Below are 21,183 nucleotides of genomic sequence, written 5' to 3'. Positions count from 1 at the left end.
CCCATCCCTTGCATACACACACGTTTTGTCTTCTTCGAGACTTTCATTGTTTCCTTTAACTGTTGCATCAGCGAACGGAGTTGTGTTCTGTTGGTTGTGTAGAGTCGAGTTGGGATGGGACTAGGTTGGGTACGGTACTTGCATCACAGGGAGCACCCTTGTTTGTCTCTTTCTCTCATACCCTCGTTTTGTACGGCTCTTGCTGGATGAGCTGTTGTCGATGTTGTTGGGTGGCATGTTGTTGGGGGGAGTACATATTTCTGTGAGGCGGGAGGTGTGTATAAGTTGCTCTGGTGGAGGTGGTGAATACAGTCGTTTTATACCGATGATGGAATTGTTGAGCTCTCCCTCTCAGCGTGTCTCTACTTTCGCGCCCTTGATCGACTGCTGACTTCTTCCGTCCCCTTCGGCGTTTCCTGACCCGATGTCACGTGCTAAGACCCCAAAGAAGAAAGTCTTGGCATGGCGAAAAGTGTCGAGCACAGAGTGTCTATGTGTGTGGGAGAGGAGGTATCGTTGCATCTATAAATCCCGAAGTCTGCCCGAGAGTTTAGCGTGACGCTAGATTCTCGCTAAAGCGGCGCAAATCACGTGGGCGTTACGTTCTACACGTCCTGTCTCCGTTCATCGCTGCAAGTCAGTCCTTCGAGGTCTTTCCATCTTTCTTTTCGCCATGGGTGCGTAGTTGAGAGTGGAATCATTTTAATCACTGGCGCCGCCCGTTGTCAAACCTGATTACTTCGTGCCGGAGCCCTATGTGGTGATTGGTTCGAAAGTTCCTCTGCAACTGTCTCGTGTGCGAGTGGTGGAACGTCGTTGGAATGGAGGTGTTGGTAAGTCAGTGATAGTGAGAGCGTGAGTAGGGTTCAGGATGATGAGGCCTAAGTGGCGACGGTCCGTATGTGGGCCGTCATTTCGATGGGAGTGAGGTGAGTATGCAGGCCATCAATGTGTGGAAATCAAAACGTAGTGGGTATAGTAATGACCACTATCTTGCAAATTTCGTAAACTTTTTTTCCCACCGGATCTAACCTGAGATCCAACTCGGACTCCTCCTCCGTTATAAAGCCCGACCTAGTCTACCTACCACCCAAAAGCCTCCTCGATATACTCAACAGACCGACACCCCTCCTTCATAGCAGTGTGCACGGCTGCCCTAGCCTCATCCGCCATCCCCGCCGGACCGCAAACCAGTATCGCAATCTTCCCAGCCTTCGAGCCCTCAGCGCTGATACTGCGCGCAGTCTGCAGAATAGCCCCCCTGACATCCGGCCGCCCATGCTCGATCTTGACATCGCACTCGCGCGGCGAAGTCACAGAAAACTCCTTGTCTTCCACGGGGCTAATCTCCGACACCGCCGAGCTCGAAAGCGTCGTGGCGCCACTATCCCGCGTACAGAAGAGCGAAGCGTGGACGTCGTCGCGGGCAAGCGCGGGCGCAAGCTCCCGGTTGGCGATGTTGTTGATGAGCCCCGCCTGTCGACATGTCCAGATGAGCTCGACGCGACGAGTGCGGGTGGAGAAGGTGAGCTGGCCGTCTATTTGGCGGGGTGAGGAGCGACGGATGTGGTCTTGGATGTAGGGCACGGCTGCGGCGATGCCAGTTCCGCCGGCGATAAGCAGGACGGTCTCGTAGTTGTGCATAGGTGCGCGCTCGCCGTATGGACCTTCGATGAGGATGTTGGAGCGGGTGACGACGCCGTCCGTGGCTTTGAGGCACTCGTTGCGCATGCGGCGAGTCCAGCCGTTGAACGGTCTAATCCAAAAAATGAGGCTAATGTCGCCGGGGGTTAATGTCGTAGGATGGTCCTGATTGCTGGAAGCTGAAGCTGAGCCAGATGAGACGGCTGAGGTGGAGACTACGATCTCGCTCTCTATCTTATTCGATGAAGTTGAGTGTGTTGGTGCAGAGGCATCATTTTCGGATGCGGAAGTCCAGGCACCCATTGTAAACGGGTGATTCTCATACCCCTTCCAACTTAAAGGTTGATAAACAAAGTAGTGGGCCCCTGGATTCGGTTTGAGGAATGCAGACCCGGGGACGATCTCAAGTCTAATAGCGTTTGTTTCCTTGCTATAAGTTGCAATAGTTTTGGTGTGCTGCAGTTTCTTTCCGCCGAATCTTAGGCTAATGTTGCAGGCTACGAGGCGGACAACGCGAAGGAATCGGTCAAAGGCCCAGATAGCAACCGGAGGCCAGAGGTAAGGGTTATATTCTCCATCGAAAATGGTGGTATGACTACACCAAAGTTAGATACTGGCGGTCTAGCGCTATATTGACGGAGGATGTGCACTTACTAGAAGAGGGCAACAAGGACCACGATCGAGAACGCAATATGGATCAGCAAGAAGACCTCATAGAACTTCTTTCGAAGCCACACCGATGAGAACAGAAGCAGACAGCTCATCAGGACAGTAGCCTGAGCGGAAGTGTTAGCTGACGAATAGTCAGAAGACGTAGCTTTAGAGGGCACTGACCACTACCCCCATAAGGAACCAAACTTCAGCAAACTCTTCTTTATAGTAACCGTCTAGCAAGATGGTTAGCCAGGTGTTTCAATTTCAACATGTGTTGTCAACTCACCGTCCACGTATATTACTGTCCACGCAATGGAATGCACGATGGCCTGCAAGGTAGCGATCCGAGCAACGTGACGATGAAAGATGTTGAAAGTAGAGAAGTTCCATCCCGTCGCCCATATGAATATGTTATTGCGGCCGGAAAACATCCAGATGAGAGAGAGATTGGCATAGGACAAGATGCCGGTACGGTCAGCGACATAACGCCATACCTGTGGCGAGATGTTGTTCCAGCTATCCAATTCATCAGTACGTGGGAGAGGCCAGCGACAAGGAATACTTACTAGAGGTTTCCAATAAAAGTGCGGTAATTGATGCCTGAGAAAATGATGCTGATAGCCCAATACGAAAATACTATGATTGCCTCCAGGCGTGTCGGAACGGTGAACCAGTAGTAAAGGCGTTGATGGTGGGATCCAAAGGCAGCAGGAACAATGATATTTGCTCGAATCCAGTGCCGGACGGCGTACACAGGAACGAGGAGCTTGTTTGACGAAGCATTCGGTAAAGGAGCATTGTGTTCTGGGTCTGTGCCGACTCGACTTTGTCGTTTATGGAAGACGAAGTTGATGAACCGGTTGATCATGGCAAGCAGCAATACACTACCCCAGAACCCATATAATGCGAATCTACGACAGGATTAGTTGCAATTCAGTTGGGCTGAAGTGTAACATAGAGACATACCCATATGTGTGATGAGACCACATTTCGAAGTCCCAGATAGTCTAGTAGAGGTAAGCAAAGTGATAGTCATTGATAATTGGCAGGATGTACTGACAATTGTCCGATATGACACCAGGAAGTATGAGCGAGATAGCAGCACCGTCGTTGTGATGTTGTCTGTCTCCGCTACTTCTCCATAATCTATCACCCGCATACTACTGATGTAGCTCTCCGTCAAAGTGTCGGCGAAGTCGGACATGGGCAATAGCTCGACTTCGCCATAGTTCTCGCAATACTCTGAAAGCATAGCGAAGCCAGGCTTGATATCTTCCGGTTTGCAATACGTCTTTGCCGTCGCATAGATTGAATTTGCTTTTAGAGAGTTGTTGCAGATAGACACATAGTACTCGCCGTAGCCTACGCCTTCAAAATTGAGGTCGCCGAAGGCCTCGAAAACGGCGTCGACACAGACCTGGTTCTTCTTGAGTTCATCGCACAGTCCTTGAGACCAGAAAAGGGCCACAAGGGCGAGAGACAAGGGCAACATCATTGCTTCCTGGGATTTGCTCGAATAGTACAAAAGCGGATAAAAGAACAATTCCAAGAAGGTTGTATGTATTTGGCGACCCGGTTGATGGGATCGAGGGTCTGGGAAGGGGGGCCTTTCATACCCCTCCCTCTTCTGATCATCATTTGCCAAGCACCTTCATCCCGCGCAGCCGTTCCAGTTGCCTCGGACGCGAAATTCTTTCTTTCTTCTAGCGTGGGAATTACACGAGAGATACCCAAGCCTAGACGATGTCAACGTGTGGAGCTCTGGAGAAGTGGCGAGAACAGTTCTCCAATGCTCAGGCCAGGCCGGCCTCAGATGAGCAAAACATGTAGCAATCAGGAATCAGGTAGCGAGAGGTGGGGACCTGTTACCAAGCTAACGGCCAAGGTTGCTTCAAGCGTCCCAAGTGATGCTCCGTGTGGCTTGACAGCAGGTTCGGTGGTGACGGAGAGTTAGCCATTTGCTTCTAGCGCCTGCAGAACCTCCGATATACGAGCGAGGTGACATGACAGCAATATGGAATAGTGAGTGATGCCGGGTACACATCGGACGGCTAGGGTACGCTTTCAACACCGGAGCGAGGTAACAAGATTGCAGGATTGACAGTAAATGAGCGTCTGCAACAGCATGGAAGTCTTGATCAAGCAGACTGCCTATACTGGGAGGCAAAACCTTGCAGAGATACTGCACCAAATGAAATTGTTATGGCTTTGTTGAAAGATGGTAATTTCAAGCGACGATTGGGACGAGAGGGAGCCGAATGAGACGAATGGTGCTAGGCCACGATTGTGGATGGCGCGCTTCGCTAGAAAAATCTGATAACTCTAAAGCGGATCAGATAAAATATGACAGGGGGTCGTGCATTCACTAAGGCGACTCCGACCTCGGAATCCCTTCTTCTGACACGTAGGCATGTAGAAGCCAGAGCCTATGTATCTAGAGGATATGATACATACAATGAGGCCGAAAGATTTGCCTCCTTCAGTCAACAGTGTTGCTTGTTTTCCCCTTCCATACTGATTGAACCCAAGTCTATTGACACATCTTTGAACTCCGGCTCTTTTGCGGTGCGAAGTTGATGCCAAGAGATCTATTATCTAATAAGATCATCTGAACCTCGTGGACTGCGGCATTAGCCAAGGGTCTCTTAACGGTTCCTTCCGGCGTCGTAGGAGAAGTCTGGAGTGTCAGACCATGTGCGCCTCACTGTGTGCAACGGATAGACGTGCTGCTCTAGCCGAGGCCATTGACCTCATGGATCGAAGGACCATGGCGTTGCCTGGAGCCTGAGGGAAAAACCTAAGACACATATTCACTGCCTTTTTCTGGGGTTTGAGTAGTCCCATGACAGCCCTAGCACTAGTCGTACGTGTGTATCCACTCTAATCTAGACCCTAGACTCCTGGGTTCTCCGAAGTTTATCCAAAATGGCAATTAGAAGCTATCATTATCAAGCCGTGGTCAAATCACGTCTAGCAATTGTGCTGGAACCAAATGTGACGCCGGCGATCAGACTAGTGTTCGGCTCACAAAGAGCAAAGAATGAGACCACTCATTGCTTTTTGTTACTGTATGTGATGAGGAATGTGGCTTCAAGAGCCGTGTTTCGTAGACAAGACCAACGCCCTTGCTGATGTAGTTTTGGAAAGGAAGCGCTGCATGCGCCGTGCCCCCGCGGACTTACGTCAAGCGCTTTCGTCCTAAAGTCTGTCACATGGAGTCGTCCGTCGGTAATGATAGAGCACTTGTCGATTGACTTGGTTCGGAAAGAATTGGCCTGGCCATGGTGAACAGATCGACATCGTCCTGGGACAATCATCCAGATTTCTAGACCGTGATCCTGGGTCTTGGGTGTTTTAGCTGTGAGATTGGGCCGGGATCGTCCTAAACGCGTGCGATCGATATTTGATTCTCTAGTGCAGCATCAGGTGGGACCTTTCTGGGTTCCTAAGGGTCCTGAAGCTCCTAAGTTGGCCGTAATGCGCGTGATGACGAGTGCAATTTGAATTGGGCCCCTCAATAACTTTCCACGCAGCGTGATTTCATTTCGCAAGACCCACAGCTTTGGCGCATCAAAAACCCCATCGAAGGGCTTTTGGACCTCCACCCAGAGTTTCAACTGTGGCCTTTCGATAGTCTGATATCCAGCCCCAGGCTCTAAGGATGAAAAACAGGCTTTAAATCGCAGAGGCGGAACCATGATAGTGAGGAGTCCGGACTTGTAGAGTCGAAGCGCATATGTCACTCCCTAGACTCGCCGCCTTTCGCGCCTGCCATGAGTTATTGTATCAAGATACAGTGTGCGATTTGGAACATTTCAAGAGCTTAATACAGAAGAACTTGCGATAGGCGATATCGATACCATGAAATTTGATTGACACCATTGGTTATCCCGTAAGTCGACCAAAGAGATAAGAACCTCCTGTTTTGCCCACACTGCTGATGCAAGATAATCGAAATCGCGAGAACTTAGATAGTTATCGCACACTAAACTCCCATTACTAAGCCGCCATTAAATTCCGGCGCAAGAGAGTACCTGATATCGTCGTACGGTGTACCAAAAGCCTATTATCCTATGCCCCTACTCTCTCCACCCAGCCTTCAGCCCTACGTCCATGGACGGCATCGATCTTCTTTGCCGCCGCATCTGCTCTCGCTCGAAGCATGGCCCTTTCACGCACCTCCTTCTCTTCCTGCTCAACACGCTTAATGCTCTCAAACACTTCCACTTCTTCAAGACGAGCGTCCTGCAGGTTGATCTTCTGCCAATTTGCGTGACGAGCGCACCGTTTCTTCGTGCACAGCGCGGAGTTGTCCACATCGTCACCGGCCTCTTTCTCTGCGACGCTCTCTTCTTCCGCGCCGGACTCGGCTGCCACGTCGTCGTCCGCGGGCTCCAGTGTGTTGTGCTTGAGGGACGCTTTACCGATTTTGGAAGCACGCCAACCAGCGAATTCGGTCTCGCTCCACGCAAGACGGCGGTCATACCCGCACACTTCCTTAGGCTTGAGTCCTTCACGCTCGGCGTATCGGACGGCGTGCTCGCGGGTGAGGGAAACAAACTTTTCGCGGTCTTTGAGAAGAGACAGACGGGATTGCAGCCCAATTTTCTCAACACTGAGCGCCGAGAGATGCTCGGTTTCGGCGCGATTGAGAAGTATCGATGGCGCCGACATAGTCCTGTTTGTGTCGGCATGGTTGACTCCATTTAGTAGCTTGGGTGAATCTGAGAAGGACGCTTTGGTAGGGGAAGCTGTGGCTGGTGGCGATAGTACTCCCGAACCCAACTTGCGGAAGGACTCAATATCCTCCGAAGACTGTGCTAGAGCCTTGAGGTCTCGAGTTCTGAGAACGCCGCCGCGCGGTGATGGCTCCTCCTCATCATCATCCATATGCGCTTCTCCGTCCGCATCCTTGTGTGTTTTCCTCTTGGTACGCCTCCCGGTTGTTCCAGTCTCGGATTTCCTCTTGCTTTGCCTGCCCACGGCATTTTTGAAGAATAGCACGCCGCATTCGTCGGAGCAGTATTTACTCACAGCGCCCTTGGTTAGCCGTGCAGGTTGCCGACAGCCGTCCCTCCTGCACATGGGTTTCCATGTGGTATATTTCCCGGTGGTCTCGCAGTTGGGGCAAATGTATTTGTCGATCAAGTTTTCATCGTCCTGGCGCATGTTGACACAAGAGCCATGGAACCAGTCTTCGCAGCCACCATCACATGCAATCATCCACCTGTGATTATCCGGTTTTCGACATATGCAGAAGATAGCGTCGTCGTCTTCGTTTGTACCCTCTGAATCCTCGACCTCGGAGACGGGCGCTTGGGAGGAGCGATCGGGCGCAGGTGAGCTGCCAACAGGAGTGCCGGCTTGGGACGTTATTCTCGCTTGCGATTTACTGAGCGGCGCAGCTTTCGAAGTGCGGGAGGAGGGTGTTTCTGATCGTCGGACGCTGGGTGTGCCACCAGCGCTGGAAGTCTCTGCGTCTAGCTTGCGCTTCTTGGGCGCAGGTTTCTTCGATGCCATGCCCTTCTTAGTGGTAGCCGATTTGGGCGCTGGGCGCTTCTTTGATGGAGCAGCAACTGGCTTGAGCGTGTCCCTAGTCGGAGTGACGGTGTCGCGACTCTTTGCGCGGAGTCCCAGTTCACTTTGCTTGACAGCCTCAATTGCCTTCAGAGTTTCTGTGTCCACGGATGCGTCAGTAACGGAACCCCTTCTTTCAAGGACAAGGGAATGTGGTGTGCCTTCTCGTGGTGTGCCGTTCGGTTCGGGCTTTATCGCAGGTAGAGGTGAAGGTTGTGTGTCGTGTAGGTCCGAGGTGAGAGGGACTGCGGTAGAAATAGGATGAGGAGAGTCTTGGATTCCGAATGAGGGCTCGCGAATTTGCGCGGTGGTTGGATTGTCGCGCACAAAGCCGGGCTCGCGATATTGTGTCCCGTCCACCACGCGTTCCTCACTGGCCTCACTCGACCGAGGCGGGACGATCTGCGAAACATCGTGCCCGAACGATGGGCTTGCCTGCTCGGGCTCTGCTTTGACCTGCTCATTGAGGATGCTGCTCAAGGAGTGTATGGGCGCGAGGACGTTCGTCGACGAGGTTCTTGAGGTGATCGAGGGCCACCTTTGCTCGTCGGGCGATCTTGAGCTGTGATGATACTGATCCAGCGTCGGCGAGTATACTTGAGCGTGTTCGATGGGTGGCGAGGGCTCGACGGGGGCGATCAGAGACGAGATGCTGCTCCGCCGCCGCGCGTCGGGGTATGGGACCGGAGGATGCGAGTCTTGCGCGCCAGCATACAATGGATTGTTGGCGCCCGTCGCGAGCGCAGTCAGGGCGTCTGCGGCCTCGAAGGTGGTGGTGGTCGGGGTGTAGCTGTCCATGGAGGCAACGCGCGAGGGCGGGTGTGATGACGGCGAGGGCTTCTGCGGCGCTGGCTCAGGGTTGAGGAGCGCAGAGATGTTGCTCATGGCGGGCGGATCGCAGCGTGACGCTGGCTATGCTACGAGTCAAGGAGGCGTCTAGCGGGCGTTGGGGGGAGCATGGTGGTGCGGCCGCGAGTTGCAGTCGGCGATGGAGCGTCTTGACCATTTCTTGGATCGACTCGCCGTCCTCGGGTCGCTCCACGCTGTGACGCTTCTTTCTTGCCCAGCCGCTCCTTCACCGCTGATCAATCCATCCGATGTGGGGTAACTCGAACTGGCCGGCCATGCAACTCGACGCGAAAGGCAGCATCCAATATTGCCCTTGGTGCCCTTCCTCCAATCTGCGCCGCCTATTATATTCCACCGCTGCACCGCCTCTACAAACCGCCTATCCCGTCCTTTGACGCCGCCCGGCTGCATTGCGCGAACTGCCCACCACACGCCCGAGGCTGGCCTTCGACCCTTCACGGATCCGGATATCTAATATGACAGCGCTTCGAAGTTGACCTCAGACACCACAGACGCCTCGAAACTATCAGCCGCCTCAGTCCTCCTCGCTCTGGTCCTCGTCCTGCTCCTCCTCGTTGCTGTCTGGTCGTCGAGGCCTGCCGCGATCTCTCCTCTGTGTCGCAGGGCCAGCTTCCCAAGCGCCCCGCTCACTCAGACCAAGACTTCGCGCCAGCCGCTGGTGCAAGCTGTCGTCCGCCTCCTCGCCGTATACCCTTTTCACGAAGGCTGCCACACCTTCGGCGCCCACTTCTGCCTTCCCTCTCGGTCCCACCACGTAGTCGATGGTCTCTTCGCCTCCCTGGTTTTCCTTGACCTTTATAATATACCCGTCTTTGCCCATTCGCGCCAACACCTTGTCCGTCTTGTCGATTGGAGTGGATTGGTCTGCGTTGAGGCGCTTCAGATGTCTGTCGAGCTTCGCCTCTGGTAGGGTGCCGCCTGCTAGCAAGATAAGGGAGACAGCCATGCTGTAGAGGCCCACGTATTGCGATTCTGCTTCTATCGTAGGAGCTCGTGGAGGGCTGAGGATGCGATCGTCGTTTAGGTATTTTTTGGGCAGGACGTTCTTGAGTATCCATTGTCCGCTGGTTTTGGAGGCGTTTTGCGACATTTGTGCCGCTGGAGATGGGATGCTTAGCTACAGCCTGCCAGTGAAGAATACAACAGTGCTCAGACATACCTCGCTTCTGTGATATCGTGACCTTCTCCTTCTTCTCAAGTTCCACCATTTCCATGCCAAATATATCCTGCAACATGACCTGGGCTTCGTCGAACACCTCTTTGAAGGCTCTGGAGCGCGCACCAAGTACTAATTAGAGAAAGACATCAGCGAGTGTTTCCGCCAACTCGATATTCGGGATATGCCCGCATGCAACGATCTCGATTCGTACCTTTTGTGCTGATATCCTGCCTCCGAAGTGGAACGCGTGCGTACTCGCAAGAGAGCGCGTATCTCACGAGATTCTTCGCAAGCTGCTGTATACTCGCATTGTCCGACTCCCCGCCCTCGTCTCCGTCCACGAAATCCTCTGCATCAGAGTCTGGTGATTGCTGCCGGCGTGTCTGTTGTCCTCCTCGCTGCGTTTGTTGCGTCGCCCGGGCTGCTGGAGCTGGAGAGCTATCGGGGTAGTCATCTAGGGGCTATCGTACATTAGATATCGCATATGAGCATGGATCAAGTGAGGGGAGACGGACCTCGGCGCGGCGCTTACGGCCTGGAAGCATATTGGTGGAGTGAGTAGAGCAATGAGTGGTGTGCTGAGAACTCGTGGCTGCGTGTGATATCGTAGAGGGCGCTCACGTTGTTTGGTGCGGGACGCGTTCTTCTCGACGCGCTGAAGTTTAAGTGCTTGGCAAACCGTCATCGTGAACTCCAAGTTTTGTGGAGTAAGTGGTTCTCCGCACGGCCGCTAGCTTTCACCAGCATTGAAGCTCCATCACCAGTTACAAGACTCTCAAGATGAATCCCGCACCAATAACCCGCTTGCTACCGAAGCGTCCCATCTACCGCTGTCTCAACTTCCCCCGCACTCCCGTTCGCACGCCGCAAAGATGCCGCTACAACAGCACTCGAGATGCCATTACGAAGGACTACAATGGCAGCAACGCGGATGCATACATGAAGGACCCGCTTCGCAGGGAAGAAATCGAAAGACGTAAACTGATTCAAGGAAGGAACCGCGCTGCGCTGGGTGCTGCCCTGTGCATGCTTCTCCCAATTGTGATAATACAATTCTACGACCTCGACGATCTATCGAACAAGAAGAAAGAGTCCAATTCCACCCCAAACTTCAGCAGTAGCAGCTCCTCCTGGTTTCCGTCTGACCGCGCCGACGCTCCCGCCTCTGCGACCCGCGATTTCCAAGGAAAGCCTGTAGTAATAACTGACAGCAACGAGGAGCTCGTACCCACAGGGACATCCTATGTACCATTCTTCCCGCGCAGCATTCAGCTACCCACCACCAGCGGACCCGAAGCTGCCCCCTCATCAGAGGAATATACCCTCCTAGGCCTCGGCATACGCAGAGTGTCCTTCCTTGGCGTCCAAGTCTACGTCGTGGGGCTTTATGTCAAGAACTCCTCTCTGCCTCTCCTACAATCTGCTCTCATCAAGCATATTAACCCGGCCGCCTCAACACTTATACCCGGTGAAAAAGACGACCTGCGGAGAGCACTGCTGGAAGGGGAGAGCTCGGAGCGAATATGGGACGACGTACTACAGCGCCGCGGTTTGGACGGTATTGAAATGGCGCTTAGGGTTGTTCCAACACGGGGAACGGACTTCAAGCATTTGCAGGATGGGTGGATGAGGGGTCTTACGAATCGCACCCAGGACACGCAGAGAAGGCAGCAGCAGCTACTTGCGAAACAGCAGCAGGAGCAGCAAAAGAAGATCAGCCTCCCGAAGCCGGTCGACCCATCAGATTTTGCGGATGAATCGTTCGGCGAGTCTATGAGGGCGTTTAGGTCGCTGTTCGCTGGTCGTGGCAAGGCGGCCAAGGGGTCCGTCATTACCTTCACTCGGGATTCAGAGGGCGTGTTTCGCGCATTGTATCAGCCACAACCACAGGAACAGAATCTGAAGAAAGGGAAGAAGGACGGGCAGTTTGTGCATCTTGGAGAGGTCAAGGACGAGCGAGTTAGTCGGCTGGTATGGGAACTCTATCTTGGGGGAAAAAATGTAAGTTCTGAGGAGGCAAGGAAGAGCGTCGTTGAGGGATGTATAAACCTAGTTGAGAGACCGGTTGGAAGCGTAGAAGGGATGGTAGGCAGTTTGTAGCAGGCCTATGGTGGACTGTACTATATGCTGTAGTTCTAGTTGGCAATGGGCCTGGTATATAAAAGCATGTCTGTATATCTATCTATCCGAGACGTTATTCGCATATCAAACAAGATCAGCCTAGTGAAGTGCATGTTCAGTCTCAAGGTGTTTGACATCCTATACCTCGTGTCGACAGTGATGATAGACTCGAAACCACACTTGAAGTCGCTCCCAGCTAGAAGAGGACGAATTGCGACGATGTCACACAACCATTCTAGCACTCGGGACCCTTCCTAGCATACCGATCTTAGGGTCCTCAAACCCAGCGCAGTCACACAACAATCCCGAGCCCGCCTCATCCGATCTGTAGAACCCCGTTATCTAGATCCAAGCAACCACCATCGTACGCAAAACGCCCTGCCTCTCCTCGGGACAGGGTCTCGCACCACACATGTCAAGCCCAAAACAGAACCTAAATCCCCCCGAAAGTCATCACGACACCGCTGACATCAACAAGCAAAAGACCATCGACACGAACGTTCACGGAACTCCTCAAACCCGAACAAAAGCAACCCGCACAACTCCCCCCCGTCCACCTTGACCCAGTTCACCAACATTAGTCACACCACCCTGTCATCGCTCGCCGCAATAATCTCGGAAATTACACACTGCGCCGCTCCCTCGTGAACGTGAAACATTGGAGGTCACTTTTGCAGACACGCTTGGAGCGCGCGTGGCTTGGGAACGGCGAGGCGACACCGACGCCCGTACCCCCAACAAGCGGCGTCAGAAAGTAGACAAGAGTTACCCAGAGCAGGCGGCGGTGGAATTCCTGAATTAGAAAAGAATGGCGGCGCGACAAGGGTTTTGTTCAGGCACACGGCAGGGATGGGGGTGGTGAGGTGAGATGCGAGATTGCAGACAGGGGTGGCAGTTTGATCGGCGCGTGTTAGTGTTGGCTGGATGGGGGACCCGTGGAAGCACGGGCTGAGGGGAGGTGAGATGGAGGTTGCAATCGAACTCCCGTGAAGGGGTGGGAGGTTTTCCTCGCACTTCTAACAGGAAACCCGAAGTCCGTAGTAGGTAAACAGATCTCACAGGAACACAGTACCGAAAGTATCACAAAGACGTCAAATAGAGAAGACAAATGTTTTAGTCAAGTTTTGAATTCTCTACAACAACCACCACCCCTATCCACACACCCCACGACAGCTTCCGATTAGAATTAGGTCTCCCACTCAAATATACAGAGATCATCGTCTTTTTTGCCGTCGAGGCCCCCATGACAGGTCGTTAAATGCTACTCCCTCCCATGGGCTACCCAAGACTCAAGACCACAAAAGAAAAGATAAACACCAGGATCCCCTGCTCCGAGTTCATGCAAAGCCATAGCCTCGAGCCCTGGGAAGGGTAAGAGACGTCAATTGAGATCGGGCATTTACAAGAACAGAGCAGCGAAAGCACCGAGACCAGCAACGGCCAGACCAGCGTTGGCGTGGCTGGCAGCACCGGTGAACTCTGGTGGGTAGGTGGCGGAGGGAGCACCGTAGCTAGGATGCGTTAGTAATGAATGATAATAGACGAAGAGAAATACTTACCCGGTTCCTGAGGCAGTTCCCCAGACACCAGTGCCGGATGGGGCACCAGATGGGTAGGGAGCACCGCCGGTGCCAGTTGGGTAGTACGCAGACGAGACTGGGACAACTGGGGGGACAACGGCGGACGAGACTGGGACAACAATGGTTACCGTGCTGGACTCGACGCACGGGGTGGACGCGCTCTCACCTGGGGAGACAACGGAGGACTCCGGGACGTAAGGAGAGGGGGTGGAGGCGGGGTAGACCTCAGTCTCGGTGGCAGGGCACACGGTGGTGTAGACGTAGACCTCAGTGGTCTCGGTGGTGGTGCCAGCGGTGGTCACGGCATAGACAGAGGTGGAAGACACAGTCTTAGTGATGTAGCCGTACGGCACCGCGGGGGCGGAGACGTTGTAGGCCGGGGCGGGCGCGCTGTAGGCCGGTGCAGAGTACACTGGGGCGGGTGCGCTGTAGGCCGGGGCAGAGTACACTGGGGCGGGCGCACTGTAGGCCGGGGCGGAGTACACTGGGGCAGGGCTGCTGTATGGGGCCGGGGTGTAGGCGGGGGCGCTGTAGACGGGAGCCTCGGTGGAGGAGGCCACGTACGGGGCCGGGGTGCTGGAGTGGTGCTTAGCCGGGCAGTTCGTGACCTCAGGACCACACGAGTAGACAGTGACTGACGAGGTAAGGTAGACGACCGGGACGGAGGACGAAGACTCGGCACCGTATCCGCCGTATCCACCGTATCCGTAGCCACCGTTGGGGGCAGCGTTGACAGCACCGACAATGGCGGCGGCAATGGCGAATGAGGAACGCATTTTGATTGATTTGGTTGGTTGGCTTAACTTAAAAAGTTGAAGTAGGTGAGGGCGAGGCGGAGTTGGAATTAAAGAATGTAAGTGGTTGGAGTTTCAACGAGTGGACGACCGAAGTCAAGATGATCTGCTGGAGCTTGGAAAGTTGGGCTGGATGAAGAGCGAGAAGGGCAGAGCAGGCAGCGTCTTATGTATCAACAGAGGGAGATTACCGCACGGGGGCCAGACAGCGGCGGCCTGCACCGTCGAAACAATTGGCCCAGTCGGTGAAAGGAGGGCGTGGGCCAGGGGGAGCACTGCAGCGTCTGTTTGGCGGACTCGCCAGCGGAGCCGCTGGGGGCACGCCTGGCAAGCAGCTAGCGCAGGTACCAGCCGATCCGGTATTTTCCCCTGTGCTAGCCCGAGCCGGGAGGAGAGCGGGCAAGTCGTGACAGCGCCTCGTGTTGTCGAGATTGGGCCCCTGCTGCTGCCGCCTTGGCAGGCTAGACGGGGCGCTCTGAAGAACCGTTGTGCCCAGCGGCTACTGGCTACTGTGCCCTTGCTGGCGAAGGCCACTGGCCGGCTGCCGTGCGGCAGTTGTTGAAGCTGATGTGATGCACGACCTGCGCGCTCCCGTGGGCCAGCAGCACAGCTTTTCCCTCACCAGCCCGCTGCAGCGTCACGGGACAGCGAGGCGGTCAATCCCTCGGCGCCGGTTGGTGCAGCACGAACAGGCCCACCGAATGGGTGCTCGACCCTGTGGCAGACTCAGGGGTTACACCCTCTCCCGTCTCCTTTGAGCTGGCGCCAGGCCGAAGCGTCCGCCGTTGATGCCGCACGAGGCGACAGCGCGCTGGCGACCATGCGTCGCCCACGACCAACAGGGCCGCGGTCCTGGCGATCCTATTTTCGACTCTCCGGAGAGCTTTGCCGTCAGCGGTCGGCGCGCTCGTGCAACCTGTCGCTGTCAGCTCAAGGCGAGGCCAGGGCCAAAACACCACCGGCTCTGCACCTGTGCCACCGTCGTCGCGCGCGCCCGCCGCCTTGCCACCGTCATCCTCGAAAGCGCGGAATAATCACGGCGCTTGAAGGGCCAAGCCTGGCAGTCTGACCTTCTCCACGCTGCAAAAGCATCCATCGCGCGTGCATGGCGTCGTCGAGAGTGGAAATTGGATCCCCTGCTTCCGTTAGCCTCCTCTGCTGCAGCAGCCTCTCACCAACGTCAAGCCTCACCCCACACCTCTGTTCCAAAAATGCACCCATTCATCTCGCCTGCCGAGATGCAAGCACGCCTTCCCGCTTGGGGCGCTTCAATAGCCTCATCCCCTGCTCCTGGAAAAGGCGGGGAGAGTCGCTGTTCGACAGCTCTTCGCCACTGTCACGTCCAGCACGCGTCCGGCTGCCACTCTGGCGCCCCTTTCCGCTGCTGATTCGCCATCGCGCGCCGGATGCCGCCTTCCGACCCTTTTGAATTCTTCCCATGCGTCATTCGGCGGCTCTTCACCGTCTCTGAATCTTCGCTGCCGTCGTTCCATCCCAGCTGTTGCCACCTCGAGTCAACACCCGCCTTGACGCCAGGACTTCGATCGCTCGCGCCAATATTGCGCTCATTGCGCTCGGGTCACTGGCCAGATTGTGCAAATCGCCCTGGTTGTGGCATCAGCGCGGTGGATCTGTGCCGTCCTGCCACGCCTGGCCATCTCCGAGCGCGAGAAGCTTTCCTTGGCCCGTCTCTGGAACATCCTTAAACCAGCTGTGCTCTGTGCTTTCAAGAAAGCCATGACCCTCAGGGGACTTTTCGACTTTCGAGGTCTTCGACATCGTCCGTATTTTCAACTTCCTTCTTCACCATCATCGTTTTCCCTTCCCCATTTCAACAGCTTTGTGAGAATTGTGGCCATGACAGTTGGCTAGTTCTTTACAAACCTCCTTAGGTCCCATCCGGTTGTTGTGTCGTCCTGATGGAGACCTCCCAGTTCCCCCCGAGGGTATACAGTAGTACCCCTCCACTACTTCTAATTTTATAGGTTCACTCCTCGTTTCTTCCATCTTCCTTGGAATGCTCTCAGCGAACGCGACTGCACCACATAGCCTCATATACAGTCGAATACTGCTTTCGTGGACTTCCTTGACCAAGCATCTCGAGCGCACTCCCATTTTACCACGTCCCCCGACAGAGCGCCCCATCAGTATCCTGGCTTTCTTCCGCCTTCACTCCGGCTTTGCCTATTCGATATGTTCTCCTGGACTGTTCACGTTGGAGCAGATTTGTCGGACCTGAGTCCTGCTCATTTAACCAACTCCTGTTGAAATGGAAAGCCGTTCTAGCTTCATCCATAATACGTTTTCTTTGGATTTGCATCCTATTACCGTAGTCCACTTCCATGCCAGTAGTGATCCAAGATTCTTCGACAAATCTGTGACTATAGTGTCATTTGATGGGGTTCTTTTGTCTGAACATGAAATCCCACAAGGACTGGTGTTATCAGCCTTCTTAGCCTACGGGTGGATTCCGATCTTGGACATTGCCAGTAACTTCTGTGATCTTTTTCGTTCGCTATATGATGAACAGGTCTTTCACAACGTACTATCTAATGGTGCTGGTTAATAGCTATCGTCTCCTGTGGGCTTCAACCATCCTCTCAGCTTGGACTTCTGTCTTTCGTCGTATCCGTAATGAAGTTCCTAGCCTCGAATTTACCCCTCGCGTACATCAGAATATTAGTCCACAACCAGGAACTGTCTACCCGTGCCTCATTTTATCCCCTTCTTGGACCACTCCGAACCCAGCTGGTAGCCAATTACAATACATGTATCATCTGAGTCAGTCGTCGCCTAACGTTTCTATCGTGATCCTCAATTTAGCGCTTGGTCATTGTACTCTTATCACATCAGGTCATCTTCAAGGACACTCTACCTCCACGAAAACTTGCTTCCTGTGCGCTCCATTACCAGGCCACTTAAATTCCGCGAACCTTTTTCAAAGACAGTCTACAGCGCACTTTGTTACTAGCACCCCTCATTTCCTGGACTCTTCACTTGAGGACATTCCACTTCCAGGATTGCTCATTTAAGGACATTCCACATCTGGGATAATCCATATCTAGGACAATTGTCCTCTAGAATAATACTCTTTTACGACACTACTTCCAAAGCACTCTACTCTCAAGGAGACCCGCGACATGATTGCTGTTCTTTCAACCAGAGCTATATCCCCTCACAGGTTTGATTGCTAATATCCCTGGAGGATCGTTCCCTACACCACCGTTATCTTTACGCCTCTTTGCCAAAAATCTAGCCGGCCACCACACTGGAAGCACCACTACACAACTCCAAGTATCATTGTCCTATCGAGGTTACAGATCGTCTCGCGCCCTGGTACTTTCTTCGTTTAGCTATCAGATCCCCATATGCACATTCCTGGGAGCTCAATATCAAATGTTAGGGGCCGCCGCAACCGATCCGGATTCCTCCAATCCAGGAACAGGTGTTTCACCGGCGATTTTCCTCTCTGGTCCGACGAGTTCAAACGTTTCGCCATGTCCACAATCCTCTGGTCCTAAGATTGCTGAACCCTTTCCATTGAACCAAACGCTGCCACTGGAACTTCTCTCCGTACCACTTGTATAATCTCCCCATTTGAGAATATATTCAGTCATGTCCCAATGGCATGCTAGGTCTCAACTTGGATCAAAAGCCTGGATCCGCATTCCATTAGCTCATAGGACACCGTACGAATCGAAATGTTTCTCCCTTCCGGCCAAGGGATGGGCTTCATTTTAATACTAAACTATGGAAACCGGAGCTCCGCTACTGCTTTGATCTGTATTTGATGCAACTCAAAATGTTAGGCCCTAAATTGGGGGAAGGAATCTTACAGCTATGAAGGGGCCCGAGATCCGGGAGAGCTGACAGCATTTTCAAGAATGTCTTAAAACGCTGCTGTCTTTTGCCCAACAAAAAATGTTCTTGCAGCATTTCAGAGGCATCGAGGAACCCCAGATGGCCTGAGCGTGACGTGGCCAATCCAAGGGGAATGGGTGCCCGAATTTGCTAGCTTTCCGGCAGAGACAACCTTGTACCACTTTTATGGCTGATCTATCGTCTCTCTCACCTCAAGTGTCACATCTCCAGGTAATTGAACCTGTTCTTTTCAGCTTTCTTGCAGTCTTTTCTGGAAATGGGCATTGCGCTTTTGGCAAAAAGGGGAAGAGAAGGAGGAAATGTTCGGCTGCATCGACAGAATGTGGGGAGAGTACCATATTCCGCTTGTCGTGGTTTTGCAGCAGCAATGGAGTGACGATGCGCTCTCACAGTGTGAGCCAGCTGAATTACCGGTATGCTCACGGAATTGTTATATGGGGACCCACTGAAGCTCAGTTGCAGATTGCGGTTCCGATAGCCACGGTCAAAAAGGAATGACGCGTTCCTGTATTTGAGGTGTACCACGAAGGGATCACACTTGTGTTCCTTGTGAGCGGGTGTTAGTGAAAATATCATTGCTATCATGCAACTCACTGGGTACGAGGTACACTTGCGAGGATTTCGACGCCGTCTCTATAAATCTCACCGTCTAACTAGACACAGATGATCGCAGGCGCTCCAGATGCCAGGCTGCATATCATAGGCTTGGGCCAGATCTGTCGACTCATCAACGCCGACACCACCGGCTGCCTGGGATTCTTGGAGACAATCCCGAGAGCTGTCAACTAGTAAGACTAGATCCGACTCCCATAGTCTTCCTAATGTTTCAAGTTTTGTTTCAGCGGGCTCAATTAACTCCCATCTGGCAGATACGACCTCATATACGCGGTCTCCAACAACGACATTCCGCTTTTAAGCCCCTTTGAAACTGCTCAGCCTTACAAGCATATTGCAGAACGAGCACCGTTCAACAACCTGACGTTTCTGGGGTCTCCTCTCCTGTATCAACTGCGCCCTATCGAGGGACAACGGCAACGCGACTTCGCGCTTCCGGAAAGACTCGTGGACCTCCTTGCCGATGCATTTGCATGCTTCCAATACCGGTGTTGGTCGGGAGACACACCATTCAGCTCCCCGATCACCACCAGCTAGTTGACAAAACCGTATATTTTCCGCGAGAGTTATCGACCCCACAGTGCCGCGCGAGATAACAGAAGCTTGCTTCATCGCTGCGCAGATATTTTACCGGGCAACTGTGGAGCTTGTACCGTTTGAAAGCGACAGGAACACTACCGACGCGGAAGCGTTGGGTGATTTGCTATGGGCTGAGAACGAATACTGCTGGGAAGTTATTGGTCAAACATGGATACGGATGCCGTTCGTCTATCAGTGGATGTATGTTGTCCCTACTCTTTTTGACGGTGAAACATCAATTGCTGACTTTTACTTGCAGTCTCATGGTAGGCAGTGCTGCATCGCAACCTGGATCGGCCGCGCGGTTTAAGCTCGTTTGCCAGCTTGCCGTTTTTATGAACACTGAATCGCCGCTCTTTTCGGTAAGCTACACCGCGGGAGAACACATTAAGTTCGTTTCTAACACACAGAAAGATAATATTTGGAACCTCCTATGGCTTCAGAAGATCATCCGAGACAATGAAAAGTTCCCCACGATCTCGCCAGAACTACAAGCATACTGTGCACGAAAATCGGCTGCCAATTGAAGCTGGACCACTACGGACAAAACGACTATGAATACCCACCACCTACCCACTCCGACTCCTATAGACCTTCACAAAATCTTTTTCAACCACTCAATAATATAGCCATTAACCACGTCCCCCTCCACCACATGCAAAAACGCCCCCTCCCTAACCTCCCTAACCTCATCTCCCTCCCCCCACCCCACCTCCCTCTCCCACTCCATCGCAGTATCCACCCCGGACACCACCAACCGCGGCGCCCTCCTCCGCCGCATATACGCCCTCGCCGCCTCCCCCCGCCCCGTCACCATCCCCTCCAATGCCACCAGCCCCGCCATACACCCCACCACCACCTCCGGATCCGCCCCCAGCGCCCGCCGCCGATTCCACGTCTGCACCCACGCCGGCGTGCGCGGCGTATACATGCCCGCGGCGAAGAACCGCGCCGCCAGCTCCGGCGCGCGCGCAGCGTCGGCGCGCATTTCCTCGAGCAGAGCGCTCAGCGCCGGCCCGGTGATGGCGTAGATCGGATGCACCAGCACGAGCGCTCTCACAAGGTGCGGGTGCTCGACCGCGACGATGGAGGCCGTGATGGTGCTCATCGAGTGCGCGATCAGCACGACGGAGGGGATGCTGAGGTGGGAGAGCAGCGCGAGGATGTCGGCGGCGAAGATGTGCGGGGAGTAAGGCGGTGGCGGGGTGGTGGAGCGGCCGTGGCCGCGCAGGTCGAGGGCGAGGACGCGGTGGCCGGCGCTGAGGAGGGCGGGGATTTGGGCGCTCCAGTCGTGGGAGTCGCAGAGGTAGCCGTGCAGGAGGAGGAGGGGGGTGCTGGCGCGAGCGCCGTCGTCGGTGTAAAAGAGCGAGACGTTTTCTTGGTTTGGGGGCTGGAAGAAGGGCATGGTGGGGATTTTGGGGGGGGGTTAAGTGAAGGGGTTGGGTTGGACTGGGATGGCAGTGCGTGCTGGGTATTTCCCTGTGCTGGAAGGGAGCTTGAGAAGATGTTTAGGATGTAGGATTGCAACTAAATCTGTTCAGGCTTTCATCCCCTTTATACCCTCCCTGATGCGAAAACAGCTTCGGATGGTGAAGGATGCGGGACCCGGGGGACCGTTCCGGTGAGATGTGGATTCCGTGGTACCCCGCACCACCAGAAGAGACTTTCGTGTAACCCGTGATAACACTGATAGGTGGCTGTTCAAAGG

General features: G+C 54.0%; 7 protein-coding genes across 7 annotated transcripts; 2 read left to right on the top strand and 5 right to left on the bottom strand.

Annotated features, from left to right (window-relative positions):
* Positions 1 to 1,083: 1,083 nt before the first annotated feature.
* Positions 1,084 to 3,790, bottom strand: BDZ99DRAFT_470052 (uncharacterized protein; the record flags this gene model as incomplete). Its single annotated transcript, XM_033721605.1, has 7 exons — positions 1,084 to 2,239; positions 2,299 to 2,420; positions 2,479 to 2,531; positions 2,585 to 2,814; positions 2,865 to 3,209; positions 3,265 to 3,305; positions 3,359 to 3,790. The coding sequence occupies 7 exons, from the start codon at positions 3,788 to 3,790 to the stop codon at positions 1,084 to 1,086; spliced, it is 2,379 nt and encodes a 792-aa protein (XP_033583946.1).
* A 2,358-nt stretch (positions 3,791 to 6,148) lies between these two features.
* On the bottom strand, positions 6,149 to 9,009 carry BDZ99DRAFT_6298 (uncharacterized protein). Its single transcript, XM_033728782.1, has 2 exons — positions 6,333 to 9,009; positions 6,149 to 6,264 (listed from the first exon to the last, which is right to left on the bottom strand). The coding sequence occupies exon 1, from the start codon at positions 8,758 to 8,760 to the stop codon at positions 6,370 to 6,372; it is 2,391 nt and encodes a 796-aa protein (XP_033583945.1). The 5' UTR covers positions 8,761 to 9,009; the 3' UTR covers positions 6,149 to 6,264; positions 6,333 to 6,369.
* A 250-nt stretch (positions 9,010 to 9,259) lies between these two features.
* On the bottom strand, positions 9,260 to 10,449 carry BDZ99DRAFT_470050 (MAGE-domain-containing protein; the record flags this gene model as incomplete). The annotated part of the gene is made up of 4 exons (XM_033721604.1): positions 9,260 to 9,843; positions 9,905 to 10,033; positions 10,116 to 10,365; positions 10,420 to 10,449. 4 exons carry the CDS (start codon positions 10,447 to 10,449, stop codon positions 9,260 to 9,262), a joined length of 993 nt encoding a protein of 330 aa, XP_033583944.1.
* Positions 10,450 to 10,637: 188 nt separating this feature from the next.
* BDZ99DRAFT_456778 (uncharacterized protein) lies at positions 10,638 to 12,111 on the top strand. The gene has a single exon (XM_033718530.1). It carries the CDS (start codon positions 10,685 to 10,687, stop codon positions 12,002 to 12,004), a length of 1,320 nt encoding a protein of 439 aa, XP_033583943.1. The 5' UTR covers positions 10,638 to 10,684; the 3' UTR covers positions 12,005 to 12,111.
* Positions 12,112 to 13,424: 1,313 nt separating this feature from the next.
* BDZ99DRAFT_513244 (uncharacterized protein) lies at positions 13,425 to 14,381 on the bottom strand (the record flags this gene model as incomplete). The annotated part of the gene is made up of 2 exons (XM_033724697.1): positions 13,425 to 13,536; positions 13,585 to 14,381. The coding sequence occupies 2 exons, from the start codon at positions 14,379 to 14,381 to the stop codon at positions 13,425 to 13,427; spliced, it is 909 nt and encodes a 302-aa protein (XP_033583942.1).
* A 4,483-nt stretch (positions 14,382 to 18,864) lies between these two features.
* On the top strand, positions 18,865 to 20,164 carry BDZ99DRAFT_564793 (uncharacterized protein; the record flags this gene model as incomplete). Its single annotated transcript, XM_033727400.1, has 5 exons — positions 18,865 to 18,885; positions 18,945 to 19,069; positions 19,560 to 19,676; positions 19,735 to 19,837; positions 19,890 to 20,164. The coding sequence occupies 5 exons, from the start codon at positions 18,865 to 18,867 to the stop codon at positions 20,031 to 20,033; spliced, it is 510 nt and encodes a 169-aa protein (XP_033583941.1). The 3' UTR covers positions 20,034 to 20,164.
* BDZ99DRAFT_529075 (alpha/beta-hydrolase) lies at positions 20,071 to 20,880 on the bottom strand (the record flags this gene model as incomplete). The annotated part of the gene is made up of 1 exon (XM_033726394.1): positions 20,071 to 20,880. One exon carries the CDS (start codon positions 20,878 to 20,880, stop codon positions 20,071 to 20,073), a length of 810 nt encoding a protein of 269 aa, XP_033583940.1.
* Positions 20,881 to 21,183: the final 303 nt, after the last annotated feature.

Source organism: Mytilinidion resinicola (assembly GCF_010093595.1).
Source record: "Mytilinidion resinicola strain CBS 304.34 unplaced genomic scaffold BDZ99scaffold_1, whole genome shotgun sequence".
Classification (NCBI taxonomy): domain Eukaryota; kingdom Fungi; phylum Ascomycota; class Dothideomycetes; order Mytilinidiales; family Mytilinidiaceae; genus Mytilinidion; species Mytilinidion resinicola.
The sequence above is the reverse complement of the archived record's forward strand: the minus strand, read 5'-3'. Positions and strand labels throughout refer to the sequence as shown.